Source organism: Struthio camelus, chromosome 1 (genome assembly GCF_040807025.1).
Source record: "Struthio camelus isolate bStrCam1 chromosome 1, bStrCam1.hap1, whole genome shotgun sequence".
NCBI classification, from domain to species: domain Eukaryota; kingdom Metazoa; phylum Chordata; class Aves; order Struthioniformes; family Struthionidae; genus Struthio; species Struthio camelus.
Genome location: NC_090942.1, coordinates 139537228 through 139553144, shown reverse-complemented (window position 1 = coordinate 139553144; position 15917 = coordinate 139537228). Strand labels below are relative to the sequence as shown.

General features: G+C 40.5%; 1 protein-coding gene across 3 annotated transcripts; it reads right to left on the bottom strand.

Moving 5' to 3' along the window:
* Positions 1-2728: 2728 nt before the first annotated feature.
* PIGA (phosphatidylinositol glycan anchor biosynthesis class A) lies at positions 2729-12193 on the bottom strand. Of its 3 annotated transcripts, none has more exons than XM_068919613.1 (6): positions 12089-12193; positions 11143-11575; positions 10469-10601; positions 8686-8818; positions 7055-7261; positions 2729-5719 (listed from the first exon to the last, which is right to left on the bottom strand). In XM_068919613.1, exons 2-6 carry the CDS (start codon positions 11570-11572, stop codon positions 5456-5458), a joined length of 1167 nt encoding a protein of 388 aa, XP_068775714.1. In that variant the 5' UTR covers positions 11573-11575; positions 12089-12193; the 3' UTR covers positions 2729-5455. The 3 variants fall into 3 exon arrangements, with proteins under 3 accessions (XP_068775714.1, XP_068775707.1, XP_009667561.2); XM_068919606.1 differs by having other exon boundaries at positions 11143-11807; positions 12089-12179; XM_009669266.2 differs by lacking the exon at positions 12089-12193 and having other exon boundaries at positions 11143-11983.
* Positions 12194-15917: the final 3724 nt, after the last annotated feature.

Below are 15917 nucleotides of genomic sequence, written 5' to 3'. Positions count from 1 at the left end.
GAAGATGGCTGAACAACATGGTGGAAGGATAAGTGATAGCAATATTGAGTGTGATCACCCAGAAACAATTGACATTGCTAAAACTAAACGAAGCTGAGCAAAGAAGCAGTCATGAGAACACATAGAGCAGAATAGAAGAGCAGCAATGAAGTGGAAACAGGAATCTCTTATTTCCTCCTTCGCTCTTCAGCCAAATGAAAATTCTTCAAATTCTTCAACATGAATAAAAACGATGAAAAGATCTCTAACTTTCAAACATGGTTAGGAAATAGCTCTGTTCACTAATGAAAAAAAAAAAAAAAAGCTTTATCGAAAGGAAACACTCACCCTTTTGTGTAGAATCTACATGTTCTGTTTTGAATGGGATGGATTAGGGAACTGATTGATAGGCTACAGGGCTGGAGTGAACAAGTTAACACTAAGAAGAAGAAAAAAACATGTCTTACTGAGAATTTCTGCAGGATGTCTAAACCACTTCATGAATTGCTTTTGGCTAGATTGTAGATTGATTACTAAATTTTTTGGTCAAATCAAAAGTATGCAGAAGAAATGTTAATCCTTCAATAAAGATGTTAAGAGATGGTGAATGAATAGAAGGAGTTCGGCTAAGTCCACCAAACAAATGGGAAGTTAATCCTTAAATATCCTTAATTTACAAATACGCAAGGAATAAGCACAAGAATAAAAGGCAGACCAGCTCAGAAGACAATATGTTTTCATTACAGATCGCCTTAATTTTAGCCAAGCGTGAGTTATGACTCAGATATGACCTGAGGAATTTGGCAAGGAGAGAAAGACTAGCAGGAACCTCCTCTCAGAGAAATTAAAAGAGGTATTGGTCTATTCTTACGTTTAACAGTCCTTGAACTACAGCAGTGTATTTCCTATGTATTTAGCCGAGCGAGTTACAGTATCAAATATATTTAACCAAAGTAAGGTACCTGGAAAAATAAGCAAGTTTTTTGACACAGAAACCATTCATAATCTCTGAGGGAAGAGACCAGAACAAGGATACCTGCTACAGAGCCTATTTTTTCCAACCCTGCTTCCTGTACAAGCTTTACGTCATTTGCATCCTTAGATCAGCACATTTACAACGCTCCTGCTTTTAAAAAGCGATGTGTGTAGTGAGTCATGGGTTGCTCTCAGTTAAGCAGACGTAGATTTCATCTAGTCTAACACATAACCCATCTCACCTCACCCATAACACTGCGTAAGGGCTAGTTATCGAAACTCCTTCTGCTGTCCAGGCATGAAGACTGGAAATTCCAGCACATAATTTGCCACTATCTTGTCTCCAACACCTATGCTAGCGTGGGATGACTCATAATCTCAGTGCATTTTTATGTCACTCCTGATTAAACTGTGAGTTTAAATAACTAGCTTGTACTAGATGACCATTTTATACATGGTTAAAGTTATTAAAGTCAGTGAATCCCATAGAAATAGCATTTCATGTTATGTCAGCGTTGAAGCAGCGTTGAACCTGAAAATAATCCAGTCTAGCTGTTAAGTTAAAAAAAAGCATAATTTTAATACAATGATACATTCAGATTTATAATCACATCTTGCCTTTAGTTTTGTTGCCTACACATCCATCTTTATCACCTCATCTAACCCGCCGCCCAAGCAGGGTCACCTAGATTAGAGCAGGTTACTCAAGATGGTGTCCAGTCACCTGTTGAGTATCTCCAAGGATGGATATGCCATAACCTCTCTGGGCAACATCTTCCAGTGTTCAGCCGCCCTCACAGTGAAGATGTGTTTTCTTACGTTCAAGTGGACTTTCCTGTGTTTCAGTTTGTGCCCGTTGCTTCTTGTCCTGTCACTGCGTACCACTGAAAAGAGTGTGCCTCCATCCTCTTTTCACCTGCCTATTAGACATTTATAAACACTGATCAGATCCCCCCTCAGTATTCTCTTCTCCAGACTAAGTAGTCCCAGCTCTCTCAGCCTCTCTTCCTATGACAAGTGCTCCAGCCCCTTAAATCATCTTCGTGGCAATTCGCTGGACTTGCTCCAGTAGCTCCATGTCTCTTGTACTGCAGAGCCCAGACCTGGAACCAGCACTTCAGCTGTGGCCTCAGTAGGGCTGAGCAGAGAGGGGAAGGATCTCTTTCCTTGACCTTTTGGTAACGTTCTGCCTAATGCAGCCTAGGATGCTGGTGGCTGCCTTTGCCATATGGGCACATTGCTGGATCATGTCCAACTTGGTGTCCACCAGGACCCCCCCAGTCCATCTCTGCAAAACCGCTCTCCAGCTAGTCAGCCTCCAGCTGTACTGGTGCAAAGGGTTACTCCTGCCCAGGGACTGAGGTCCCTGTGAATGGCAGCATAACCATCCGCTGTATCAGCCACCACTCCCAGTTTTGTAGCATCTGCAAGCTTGCTGAAGGTACATTCAGTTCCAAACTGACCAGTTATCCAACTCACTAGACCAATACTAGAGTAATTAGAAAAATTGTACAAGTCAAAGGCACTAGTGAATGCCAAAAAGGATGTTAGAAAAATTGTGTTGAGAGTAACTTAATGACATCAAATCATACAACAAATTAAAAAAAATAGGAGAATCTCCTAACAGTTTGTTTGTAAAACCACTTTGGGAATGATTTTTTAAATCTATTTACAGTAAGCCTGTATTTTACTGGATCAGCAGAGAAAGATGTAACATTATAATTATTTGTTTATAAGTCTAAACATATATGAAAAAGGACTAGACAAATAAATATCAAAAGGGGAAAAATAAGTTTATTTCTAAAAGATGCATAAAAACTTGAGCGCAAAAATAAGTACATTACAGTGTAGTTCTCTTCTAACAGACATATCCACATCCCCTAATACCCCATTTCGAAGATAAATCTTTTATTCATACTTTACATGATACTTGCTCTGGTTTAACATACCATCTTCAATTGTCAAGATGCTATCTATACATAAATTCACAGTGTATGCATATAGTGTATTGGAAACAATTTCTCCTTTGTGCCTATGGAATGGAATTTCATTGCAGATCCATTTAAGAATCCCATCACAGAAATAAAGCTGGTAAAAACACTTCTGGGTAGACTATGTGGTCCCTTCTATGAAGGGGAGCAATGTGGCTTCTAAATAGAAGGGTTTGGGTATTCCTCACTCCTCCTCCACACAGAAGGCTTTGCTCCATGCAAGACATTACTCAGTATTATTATTTATGTCATATCATATTTTTAGTATTTCACAATGATCAAATGTTGCATACAAGCACAACTGGAATTTTTTAATGGTTATTTTATTCATTTTCTGAATATATATTCCTAAAATGTATTCATTAATTCTGCTCACTTGTTTACTGTTGCATTTTTTTTTTTTTAAACCTTTCCGTTTCACCCATTGCTGCTTTTTGCTTTTGACAACTAGTGAATGACTCAATGACATCATCTTTTACTTCACTGCATAAGGTAGGTAAGTGAATCAGTCCTGCAGAGAGCTATGTGCAATATAAGTTACATTACTTGAGAAACAGTATAACTATAGTTAAACCAGTTACAGATTAATTTTTTCTGGCAATTTGTGCAAAATGTTTTTTAAAATCAGTCATATTTATTGTAAGAGGTTGAACGACAAGCGATGGGAAGCAGTAAAATTAAGTATATTTCTGTACTTTCTAATATGTGGGAACCTACAATTAAGGAAATATCCATGCATTATCACAAGGGTAAATAAACTTTTAGATAATCTGTAAATTACACAAGACTATAACTAGGTTTTATTATGTTATACCTAAATATGCAATGATCTGCACAAGAAAAAACATAGAAGTATTTTGAATAGATTATCATTTTCCTGTCTGAAGTTTGATTTGTGTTTGTAGAATGCTGAAAGGAAAAAAAAAACCCACAGAATTTAAAAAAATATATTAAAAATACATATAAAAACATTTCCCTGGAATGATTATCAGTGTTTTTTAAAAAGTTGTAGCCTTACCAAAAAAAGGGAGGGGGAGGAATGGGGCAGGAAGGCTTTTAGAAGTAAAACATTATTTTAATTCCACCTATTTTTCAATAATCTGTGTGGCACCATTTTAGCTGATCTCCACTTTTAATGTAAAGTTTAAAAAAAATTCAAGTTGCAAGACAACACTTATTGTATGTTAAATATCAAAGGCTTCATGAAAATATGTTTGATTAAATTATAAAACAGCAAAAGTTAGGTTATTTGCATCTCAACAGAAACAAGACGACACTGACAGAGGTTGTTTTTTTTAAATACTACCCTTCAAGGGTTTCAAAACAATCTTTTCATATTGCACAGTTTTAATATTAATACAGTGTCCAAAATTGCAGCATGCACAAGGTCATAAAAATCATAGAAATTTTCAGTCTTTCGAGATGCTTGAAAGAGAAATTAATTCAGTGCATCAGGTAGGAGTAGTTTGAGAGCTGTTCAATATAAATGCGAGAAGTCCTACTCCTCTTTGCCTCCTCTCACACATTCGTGTGTTCTTCCTATTGTCACAGGTATAGCTATGCCTTACGCAGGGCTGCTAACAGATGCAAGAAGCCACATTTCTTACATGACAAGTATATATATATGTCTTGGTTATTTCCATTTAAGGGATACTTTCCCCAAGAAGACTCAACTTTCAGAACCAGCAGAACACCTGACAGTGTCTAGGTGAAAGCACACAACTAAATACTGTCCCTCCCAGAGGGGGATTGAAATGTCATTTATGTCATAAGTAGGGGGAAAAAATACGATGGTACTTGTCTAGTCCTTCAGAGATTCTCCGTCTCTCGCTCTCTGTCACACATGTCACTTCACACTTTGGCATAGACTGTTGGAAGAGTTTTCAGGCCTGAGCTGATTCTGAAGGCTATATCATATTATGCTAGTCTCTAAGTATTACCTTTCCTTCACCTATGTATTTAAGAAATAAAATAAGAGTCATATGCTTTACTTCACTTTCACATGGGGAAGTGAACGGGACAAATTTAGCACTTCTGAAAATGTAAGAAAATCCATAATGAATCTGTGGCATAGCAACAGGTTGATCTAATTCAGTCAGAGAAAGGAAGAACTATAAAATAAAGCTGTGCAGACAGAAGACTGTCACACTAATAATTTTTGTGTTTCTATTTCCCAAATACCATAAATGTTTACGTTCACTCTTTCTAAAATATTCCAGTTGTGGAGAAAAATCTAGTACTTTTGTCTCAACAACTTTTGACACCAAGCTGTGAAAAATCCATCTGCTCTCCCAGCTTTAAGTGCAAAATATTTGTGCATAAATTTCCAGAAGTCCAAAACTAAATTACACTTAATCCTAAATTGAGGTAGCACATTTAACTAAGTTTCTTTCCAAGAATTTCAGAAAGAAACTAAAGAATTCTTAAAATAACGTCTCTATCAGCAAGCTTTAAACATTTAGTGAACGATGGTTGGTTTTTTTTTTTGTCCTCTCTCCATCTTGAGCATTTTAGGAATTCAAAATTTCATCTTTAATTCTTCCTTTTTTACCAAGGAAATACTGTTTAGTCCATGCACCTTTAGGACCTGTGGCATCTATTGCAACATCAATAATGGAATCTGGAGTCATCCACCTCAGAAACACCAAGAAAAGGAAGTTCAGAACAGCAAAAAGAGCAAAAATATAACCAGTCACTGGTCCGCAGTGAGATATTAGCCTGTTGAGTCGGTCATCCATCGATAAAACCAGTTCATTTGCAACCCTCTCATATACCTAAAGGAGAAGATGAAAAGGTAAAAATCTTTAGACAATGTTGCTTCTTCCTCAAAAATCAGACAGTACTTTGTCATCAGTGTGCAAAATACATTACTTACTCCTAACTATTAGACTGGATGGTTCCACCTAAAAAAGCTTTGTAGATTTTAAATGTTGATTTATGAATACTGTTGTAGAAATTTCATGTATTTACACAATCGTTGAGGAGAAAAATGAAAATATTCGACTTTGTGACAGAACTCAAAAGTATTTTATTAAATAGGAAGACAGTAAATTTAGCTCTCATCTAATACTGTATAGAGGTTTTTCTGAATTACTTCAATTAGCTTCTAATCTCATATTCACACCAGTCAGAGGAAAACAGAGTTTGAACATGCAATTACTACATTTTCAGTACAAAGAAAGATGAACTCATGGATGAGTGGGCAATCTTCTAATCTCTGCTTCTAAACAATAAAACCAATTAGAATAGGATACTGACTTTTTATTTAGAGAAACACTAGTAATTTTTAGTATGGTAAAATTAAATTAATGTGACAATCAAATACATCCTATTAGTGACTTCTTGATATACATATTAGCCACAACAACTAAAAAAGTGGTCCTGTGTTTCACAGAACAGAAACAAATACCTACAATACATATTTCAAAGAGCCTTGAAATATACAAAGAATTGTGTCTCCTTGAGAACTTTACAGATTTCATCCTACAGATGAGTTGATTATGAGCTAACCAACACTTATCCTTTGTATAAAATAAGTTGTATGCAATCCTTTTCCAATTACACTAATATTTTCTTCAGAGTTCGGTTTCGCTTTAAGAAATTGAAAATTTATAGTAAAAAAAAAAAGTCAAGTGTGACTTCAAAAGCTTGATAATTTATTTTCATTACATCCACAGTTTATGTATATTTAGTTACATCCACTGGTATTGAGAATGTAGCTATCTTATTTTCTAAACCACTTTTTTGTACGTAACATAATAACCTGTGTCAAGAACTTTTTCCTTTTCATACATCTTATAAAGCATGTTTTCCAGTTATGCCAGGAGAGTTACTTAATATGCAAGACTTTGGAGTAAAAAAATAACTAAAGGCACTATCTGTTCTTCAGAATGCTTATCTATTTTTTGTTATGGCACAAGAAGAATACAAACAGGAAAAAAAAAATCTAGCTGTGGCAGGTGTATTTAGGGGAAAAGCAAGTGTGCTTGACGGGAAGCTCACTGAGTCATTACACAGAGAATGTACATAGTAACGTTTCAAAGAAGCCACTTTTCAGAACTGTACTGAGGAGGGAGGGGAAAAAAAAAAAAAACAAAACTTATACGTACTTTCTCAGTTCTCTCTGCTACGTTCCTCCATGTATAAAAAGTTTTTACTTTATTATGAACAGTTTCTGGAGACGGCAACGTTCCTGATTTGAGCTGAGCAATAGCTTTTTCTAATCCATCACACAAAGATTTCACCGAGGGTTCACATAAAAGAATAAGATTTTCTGGAAGCACCTCAGGAATCCCACCAACTCGCGTACTCACCACCTTTGAAAGAAACAAAACAAATAGCGCATAGGGTGCATAACAACAAAATGCAGTGATGATACTGTTATTACACTGTTTGGATGCAGTACTTAAGAAGAGAAAAAAAATTCAATTACTAGATGCCACGAAGGCAAAGACTGATACCATGCTTCAGGAGTTTTACCTTCCTAAGAACTGAAGGTGCAGGCCCTAGAAAAGACCTAGCATGGTAGGTTAGCTGTAACTAAGTTCAGAACAATTCTTTGGTAGCACGGTGAAACAGAAGATTTTATCTATCGAGTATTTCATGAGACAGTTACGTTTCCTAAAGGTGTTTGTCACAGCATGCAACTAAATCTGTGTAATCTGATTTTGGACCATAGTCCCTCATGGAAACTGTAATGTCTGCTTGGAGAGGACACTTTTACCTCATCCACCTTCAGTTTCTGGTTTGTAGGCTACTGAACATTTACAACAATTTCTTTAAAAGTTCAGTAATTTTAATATGATTATTATTTTTAAAGGAAAACAAGATGCTATTAAGATTCATGTTACATTATAATCTGCAAACAGTAGGCAACAATAAGCAAATTACAGAACTTTCCCAACTCTAGAGAGGAAAATGGATGATTGGGGGAAGGACTGCAGCAACTAGATAATAACGACTATCAAAGAATAGTGGAAGGGAAAAAAAAAAAAAAAATCAGTCTCTCACATTTTCTGTACTTCTTGTATATTAGATACTCTGATCAGTCTTTTTTTTTTTTTAAATAAAGACTCTTTAGACTATAATACAACAATCTCAGTCCTTTATAGCTGTTGATTTATTTATTTTTTTAAATCGTTAATCTGAGCTGTAGATTAGCCAGCAAAGGCATTATTGTAAATGCTCCAGTGTAACCTCTCTCTCCCTCTTCTCCATCTGGAATCCCAAAATGAGAAGTCAAATATATCCTCAGCTAAAATAGGAAAGTGAATGTCAGCTTTATCCAGGAAGAAAACACTTGTAATACAATGGTTTATCTTGGTAATTCAATATTCCTGACTGGCCAGAGTCAGCCATGCTCATGAACCTTTTTTCTCCACATTCTCATTAAATAGTGTCAAAGTAAACCTTTATGAAAAACAACTCCCCCAAAACTCTGTAAAGGAGTACATACAAAAAAGCATTTTGGAGAGGCAGTCTGGTTAGTTCAGAGAACTGAGAGTTAGCAGATCTACATGTTATTCCCAGCTCTGCACAAGTTTCTTCTGGGAGCTTGAGCAGTTTCGGTTAACACTTCTGTCTCAGCTTCCAGGTGATCTGTAAATGGGGATAATATTTGCTCACCTTTGTAAAGACAGAGCCTCAGATGAAATACAATGTCATCAAGTACATATTACTAAATCATGAACTTTGTTTAAAATGGATACATGCGCTCTATATAGTTAAAGGCTTTACTTACCTGTAAACCACAGCTCGCTGCTTCCACTATTGCCATACAAAAGGCCTCAGTGAGAGAAGTGTTGAGAAAAATATGTCCCTGGACTAGGACATTTCTAACATCCTGGTGTTCCAAGGCTCCTAGGAGACGTACCCTGTATACAAGAAAAAGAATAAAGATAGCCACTAGATATGCACTGTCAACATGCTATGTAATATTACCATATACTGAAAAAATGTATAGTTCCCATACTATGCACATATATAGAGAGAAAAATAACACAGACACCTCTGTTCTAGTTTCTTTACATTTTTGCCAACAATAAAAAAATTCAAGACTCTGCTTTTTATTTTCACACACATATACACACATAACACAAAACTTACAAATATGAAGCTAGGGGAAGGGTTTTTCCTGTTCTGTTTTAATGGCAACTGCTTTCCAAACATTGCTACTATGCTGTCAGAACATTGCTTCATGCAGTTAATAAGATTTGTCATCATTTTCTTTGTTTGGATGTATTATATAAATTTGCAATGTCAGGTCTGATCAATTTCAAAGCCTGAGGGGAAAGAAGTGTTTAGGACATCAATAATCAGGACTTGTTATTTTGAGGAGAGATTGGAAAATCAGAGGAGGGAGAAGGAAGAATAATACTAGCAGGCAATTTTATCTTCCATGCCAGGGGGAAGCAAAGGGAGGAATCATTAGACTGAAGAACAGAACGGGCAACAGAAGATAGAGGCCCTACAGTGAGAGATGCAGAACACTGGATGCAAGAGAAAACCGGAGAGTGTAAGCCTTCGCAGTAGTGGCATTTGTGAGGATGGCTGCAAAGTTTCACAATGGAAGGCTGCTCAGAGCCTCTCCTCCCCACTGAACTGAAAGAAGCAACAAGCAGGGAAATTTCTTGGATAGTGTTCAGGTAGTCACTACCCATTTACACATTTACTTCAAAAGAACTGAAGTAAGTTTTTGTTTGTCCATAGATGTTCCAAAACGCACACTGTGAACCTAGCACTCTAGAACATACAGCAATAACTAGATACAGCTAAGGATATCCTAAGGCTGATGAAGGCTAAATTTCCAACTTTTGGTAGGAGGGAGTAAGGAAAACTGTTTTGTTTTTAAAAGATGCACCCCAAATACTTCAAAAAAAAAAAAAAGAAGAAGTAAAAAGGAAATGGAAAATTAAGAACCTTGTATTTGCTGTACAAAATTGTTTTTGAACAACTACTACTCATAAAAATCCCAAAGAAATATATAGACACATATATGTCATAGAAACACTTTGGTAACACAGTAGCACCATGAAAACGCATACTAGATAACTACTATCCTGAAAAGTTTGACCTAAAAATAAAAAAATGCAACAAAGCAGAAATGGCAACAAGAAAGAAGATTCCAGAATTACTAGCAGTCATCCTCATGAGCAGCAGTCACACCAACTAGCTGTCTAACACCATATAGCACTATATGGTAATATAGCAGAGGTAACCTGAACATCACGATTTCAGAGAGGAATATGAATAAACTTATGTCTAATTCAGATTTTCTCTGAATCTGCTGAAGGTTCCCACAGGGTCTATTCATAAGAATCAGCCTGCAGGATCATGGTCCAACTTTAAAGTGATCAATCAGTGTGTGCTGCATCTGCCTTGCCCTCAATGATTCTCATCTCCTCCTCCAGTCTAAGTTTTTTGGATTTCTTTCTTTGGCAGAGAAGAGGGACAGGAGGAGAGTTGCTGCTGTCTTCCCCACCCCTAAAATACATTAAAAGACCATAAACATGCATAGAACAAACCTGTCATGTAGCTGGTATCTTTCCCGGACTTCTTCCAGAACGATTCGTTTTGGTCCTTCTCCTCCAACTAAGAAATGTAAATCTGGATATTTCTGACAGAGCTCAGGAATTATACCACTAAGCAAATCTATACCTAAGAGTATAAAATTTAAAGTAAGTTGTTATTGTATTTCATTTTAGAATGGTAAGGTAGCCTAGTGCTATAAGTCTATTTGGGAGGAAGGGAAAGGAGAGGAAAAAAAAAAAAAAGCCATGGTCTCAGAAGGACAGCTGTATTGCTGGACATAAAATTATGAAAAAAGGCAAATTCTAATCTATTAGGAGACAAATGTGGAAGGAAAAAAACCACTCAAGTTCTTGTTGCTTGATTAAAAACAATTGTAAAAACACATTCTTAATAGAATGCATAGTTTGGGCCCTAAACTTGGTTCCCAGTATAAGCCAAACCCTCCATTTTACAATGGCAAAATCTTCAGTTTTTCAAGATCTTCATTGGAAGACATAGACCTCAAAACCCCAAGTGTGCAGACTGAAATTTCTTCTTCTTGAATGCATAGATAGAAAAATTCAGAATCATCACCTCACAATAGGGAAATTCCCATTTCACAGTTAATCCATACCACAGATATGGATATCAAAAAAACAAAGTAAACTTACATTTCGGCCCCCATTACCTTTTCTGTAAACAAGTCTGCTGACAACAACAATCGTTATTGTACTATCATCCCTTCTTGATGGGTCTGGAGTGAAGTCGGTGGGGTCTACAGCATTGGGAATGACAGAGACTATCTGAGGATCCAGAGCTGCTCTCAGCACTGTGTTCTCCTTACTTGTATAAGAGACACAGATTATGTGATTTGTATCACAGAGGGACACAGTCAGAAGTTTGTTGGTTAGCACCGAGCTGACATCTGCAAACCCAAAGAGAGAGTGGTCCGTGAACACCGTCCGCAGGCCCATGGTCTTGGCGTGGAAGAGCGCGTCGTGGGCCATGGCAGAGAAAGAGCTGTGGGCATGGACGATGGTGACCCTCTCTCGCACAAGGATGTACCTGAGCAGAGGCAGGCTGTGGAAGAGCGTCGTCGCCGTGGACTGGTTGTACATCACCTTCAGGGGCAAGTAGTAGACCTTCAGCCCGTTGGTGAGGTAGCGAATGCCTTTGCGGGCCCCGTAGGCGTGGGTGACCACCAGGACCTTGTGGCCCCGCTCGATGAGGCACTGCGACAGCTGGTAGATGTGGCTCTCCACGCCCCCCATGTTGGGGTAGAAGAAGTCCGACACCATGCAGACGCTGTGCGCCCGCCGCGCCGGCCCCCCGGCCGCCATCCCCGGCCCGCGCCTGCGGGGGCAACCACGAGGCGCCGTCACTCGCTGACAGGAGCCCCCCCGGCCGCCCTTACCGTCGGCTACCCCCTCGCCGCCGCCGGGCCCAGCCATGCCGCCGCCGCCGCGCAGGCCACGCCGCCACCCCGGCGGCACCAACGACGCCAGCCGAGGGGCGGCCCCGCGGCCCCTTTAAGAGGGCGATCACCCCGGGCAACCGGGCCCGCCTCGAGGCGGTTGGGGGAAAGGGGGGGTTGAGAGGCGTGGGGCCGCGCGCGCGCGCGCGCATGCACCTACCTGCCGGCTGCCGGCGCGTCTGCAGGCACCGCCCGGGCGCCCTGCCGTTTCCGGGCACGGCAGCCGTCACCACGGCAACCGCGCGGCTCGCCTCTTCCCTTTTCCCGGCGGCGCGTCAGGCGGGAAAAGAAGGGGCCAATGGGAGGGGCCTGGGGACGGCTGGGAGCGCGGCGGAGAGCAGGGACGTGACGGAAGCGCGCGCCCCGCCCAACGCTCGCTTTAACCCTTCGCTCGCTGCCAGGGCGGGCGGGGCCGGCCGTTAGGCGCCGCGTGCCGGAGACGGGGGGGAGGGGAGCGGGGTCATGGCGCGGCGGGCAGGCGGTTGCGGACTGCCGGTTCCCCCTCTTCCCCCTCTTCCCCCTCTTCCCCCTCGCCTCCCTAATAAATCCTGGTTCTGGCTAGAGCCGTTGCAGTGTGAATGTGCTTTGGTTTCCTTCACGTCCCCTTCTCAGTTCCCTCCGTGCTTGCTTGCCCTTTCCAAGGGTAGCGCTGCGTTTTGCTGCCCTTGGTCACCTCCTGAGCAGGGAGTTGCCTGGTGTGAGCTGGTCAGCAGCCTGTTGCACGCTGTTCCCTTGTACCCAGCCGGGCACCTGCCAAGGAGGGCTACCCCACCTGAGGTGTGGGGAGCCTGGGGTGGGCAGGTGTCCTGCTGAGGCGTGCAAGTAAGTGCCTTGAGCTGGGAGGCCTAACCTCAGTATTTCTGCTGTCCCAGTTAGGCTCCCATGCCCTGGTGAATGGGATGCTGCATCCAGTCCCCTAAACCAGCGTGGAAGCCACTGCAATGGAAAGCCTGCCTTAGTAGGTTGGTGTTGAAAGACAGTGGACGCACCCAGCCCAGCCCTGTTAGTCAAAAGTCTATGAAAGTGAGCTGCACGCTGTAAAATAACAGAATTGTTTTGAAACTTCTCAGGCTGCTCCCCGCCCACCGCAGCGGGGAGGCTTTTCTGCTTTACTCTTTGGCTTTGTTCATCACAACAGGAACTCTAAAGATGTGCTCAAGTCTTTGCCACAAGTGCTCAAGTCTTTGCCACAAATGCTTGAAACTTGCTCTTGTAACCAAAAATAAAAATACCATCATTCTTATAAGCACTCTAGGAGTTTTAACTTTGAGAAACAAAACTGAATACTGTAAGATTTGCTAAAAAACCTGAGCTGGCCTTGCTTGGCTGTGTATTTCCAGTCTCCTCAAAACGGTTTGGAATCAGCTGTCACCAACTCCTGCACTGGCACATCTGTTACTCCCTGGCAAGAATGGATGTTATGTGGTGTTCATGTCTTTCCTATATGTTCCTAAAATTACGTTTGGCAGCTACTTCTCCCGAGTAAGATTTCCGATACGAATTTTGCCTGATGCAGTCTCATCATCACTCCTGTGCAATTATCTGTGGCACAGATAATAACAGTACTAACTGACATCGACTAAAGTGCTGATTGGATCATAGGTTGGATTAAAACTTGGACAGACCAAGCTTGAAGGTGGTGATCTAGAGAAAGACGGAGGAAGAAATCAAGCACTTCATTTTGGGGACTGGAAGTGCTGAAAGGGGTTGGTGTGCTGAACAAGAAAATCACTGCTGGTTGTTTGATTTTCTGCTGTGTTCAGAGAGGCAAGACGGGTATTGCTGCATCTGACTTCATCATCAAGCGCTCCTCGTAGGTGGAATGCCTGGCAAGGATCCGCATTTCAGGGTGAGAAACTGAACATAAGGCCAGAAGTGGTAGGGCTGCTGACCTGCAGCGGCAGGTATCCTGCTGTGAAGCAAAGATCCAGGGGACCAGTGGGCCGTTTGGGTCCTACTTCTCAGTAGAAATGGGATCCTGGATGTAAAGCAGTTGCCTTGGATTAAATCTAGGAGAGACTGAAGTAGTGCCAATAGAAGGAGGAAAGCACCTTGAAGTTCTCAGCTCCCGCACCCCGCCACATGATCTTTGGTAATTCACATCAGTAAGCTGCCTCAGGGTCAGACTGCCCTGAAGAATCAAACTGTAGTAGTCACCGCATTTTTAGCTGTCAGAAAGAAATACTTTTGTTTTTACTGATCTGAAAAATGATTTATTTTCTTCTTAGACTGGCTACTATTGCTGACAAATTTCTCGTGTGCTGTCTAGAGAAACTGTAATTCTTTGTATGTGATCTTTGCAAAATCCACAGAGAAATCCTTAATTGCCATACAACATAGCTGCCCCTCTATTCAGCAAAGGAAGTGGAATTTGCCATGGTCCATAAGCTGTTGCTGACCACTGTGCAAATTCAGGACACTGACACAAAACCTTCCACAGGAGAGAACCATATTATCTCAGAAACCTCCCTTTCTGCCACAGCAGCTATGATTTCGGGGCTGTCTGTATTTATCTGAACATTGGACAGGATACAGAGCTTTCTCAGCAGTTGGCCATAAACTCTGGAATGTCTTTTTAAAGGTCAGGAAAAGTATTACGGCTAAGTTTTCCTGCCTTTGACCTCTGCACGTTAACTGTGATGTTCTGACATCTACATTCTACATTAAACGTATCTAGTTATGTTTAATGTCATATCTTTGGCACAAAACAATCCCATATAAACCAGCAGCCTCCTTCCACTGTCATCTTTAAATGATCCTGAAAAATTTATGTCTACCAACAAGCTTAGGAAAAATCGTAAAAGAAAGGAAAGGAATCGTTGCTACTGCATACTTGGCAAATATATTGATGAATTTTCTATCCACAGTTGTTTCACAAGGACCAAGTACCTCACATTTTCCCTGTCTATGTTGTTGAGTTGTTTATTCATAAAGTTGTAACTGATTCTGGGCGGATCCAGAGTCTGCCCTGCCCTGATAAGAGGTGAAATGGTGAAGGGACCAACGGATGAAGAGAGAATCAAGTTTGCTTCCTTTCTAAATGCCAAAGCTTGATCCGTTCATTCCCTCATTTAAAGTACATACAAGGTCAAAGTAAGACTGTGGGATATGTAAAGTAGAGAGTAAAGATGTTAAATCAGTGACAGCAGAAAAATTACTGCTTCCAAGCCTGGTTGTAGAATGCTCTCTAAAGCACCCTCATAAATTGAGTTAATGGAGAGAGAAGATGGAGACTTAAAGAGACTCCTGTGGCTTTGTACTGCAAGCAGATGTCATCTTGCCTCAAGGAGAGCAGTTCAGTGTTCTTGAAAATAAAGAAAAACGTTATGCCAGGTACTGTGCTATATCATTTCCCGCTCAGCCTCCCCTCATGCTGAGCTCTGTTAGGCTGCCCTCAACATGGATTCCATGACATATTTTCCTAGAGCGAAACATACCAGTTTGGTGGAGTAGCTTTTCTAGGTGGATAAGCTGATATATTACAAGTCCTGCAGAGATCATTTAACGTGCATACCCTGTTTTTAAAGAAATACTAGGTGAAATCTGTATATTTAACAAAATTTTGTATGTACACTTCTGTGAGCCTCATAAAACAAAATCACGAATGCGGAACTTAATTTACACATTTGTTTATAGGTGGTATGTCTAAAGCACATGGTTTTATTGCCTCAGAACATCAGTAATTTACAAAAAAAGGTGATCAGTTGTTCACAAAGTAGTTCACAAAAAAGCTGCCAAGTAGTGCTGTTCCAGAGCCTGATACCACGATGAGGTAGGTAGCCATGGTGCTGCTGGAAAAAAAGTGTCAGGAAGTGAAAGAGTGATGGGACAGTGAATACACAGCTGGCTTAAAGTGAAGGAAATTGTCTTTCCCTGTTCTGAGGAAAGTAGAAAATACTTTAAGCTCCAAATGGAAAATATAGTGAAAAATAGTACTACTAGGTGGAGACTCAGCGTCTGTAGTTGTAAGCATGGAGCAAGATCAATTG

Coding starts and splice junctions, on each gene's coding strand:
- PIGA (XM_009669266.2), bottom strand. CDS start 11,905: ATGGCTGGGCCCGGCGGCGGCGAGGGGGTAGCCGACGGTAAGGGCGGC. Junction 10,602..11,142: donor CAGACTTGTTTACAGAAAAG/GTAATGGGGGCC, acceptor TTATACTCTTAG/GTATAGATTTGCTTAGTGGT. Junction 5,720..7,054: donor TAGCAGAGAGAACTGAGAAA/GTACGTATAAGT, acceptor CTTCTCCTTTAG/GTATATGAGAGGGTTGCAAA.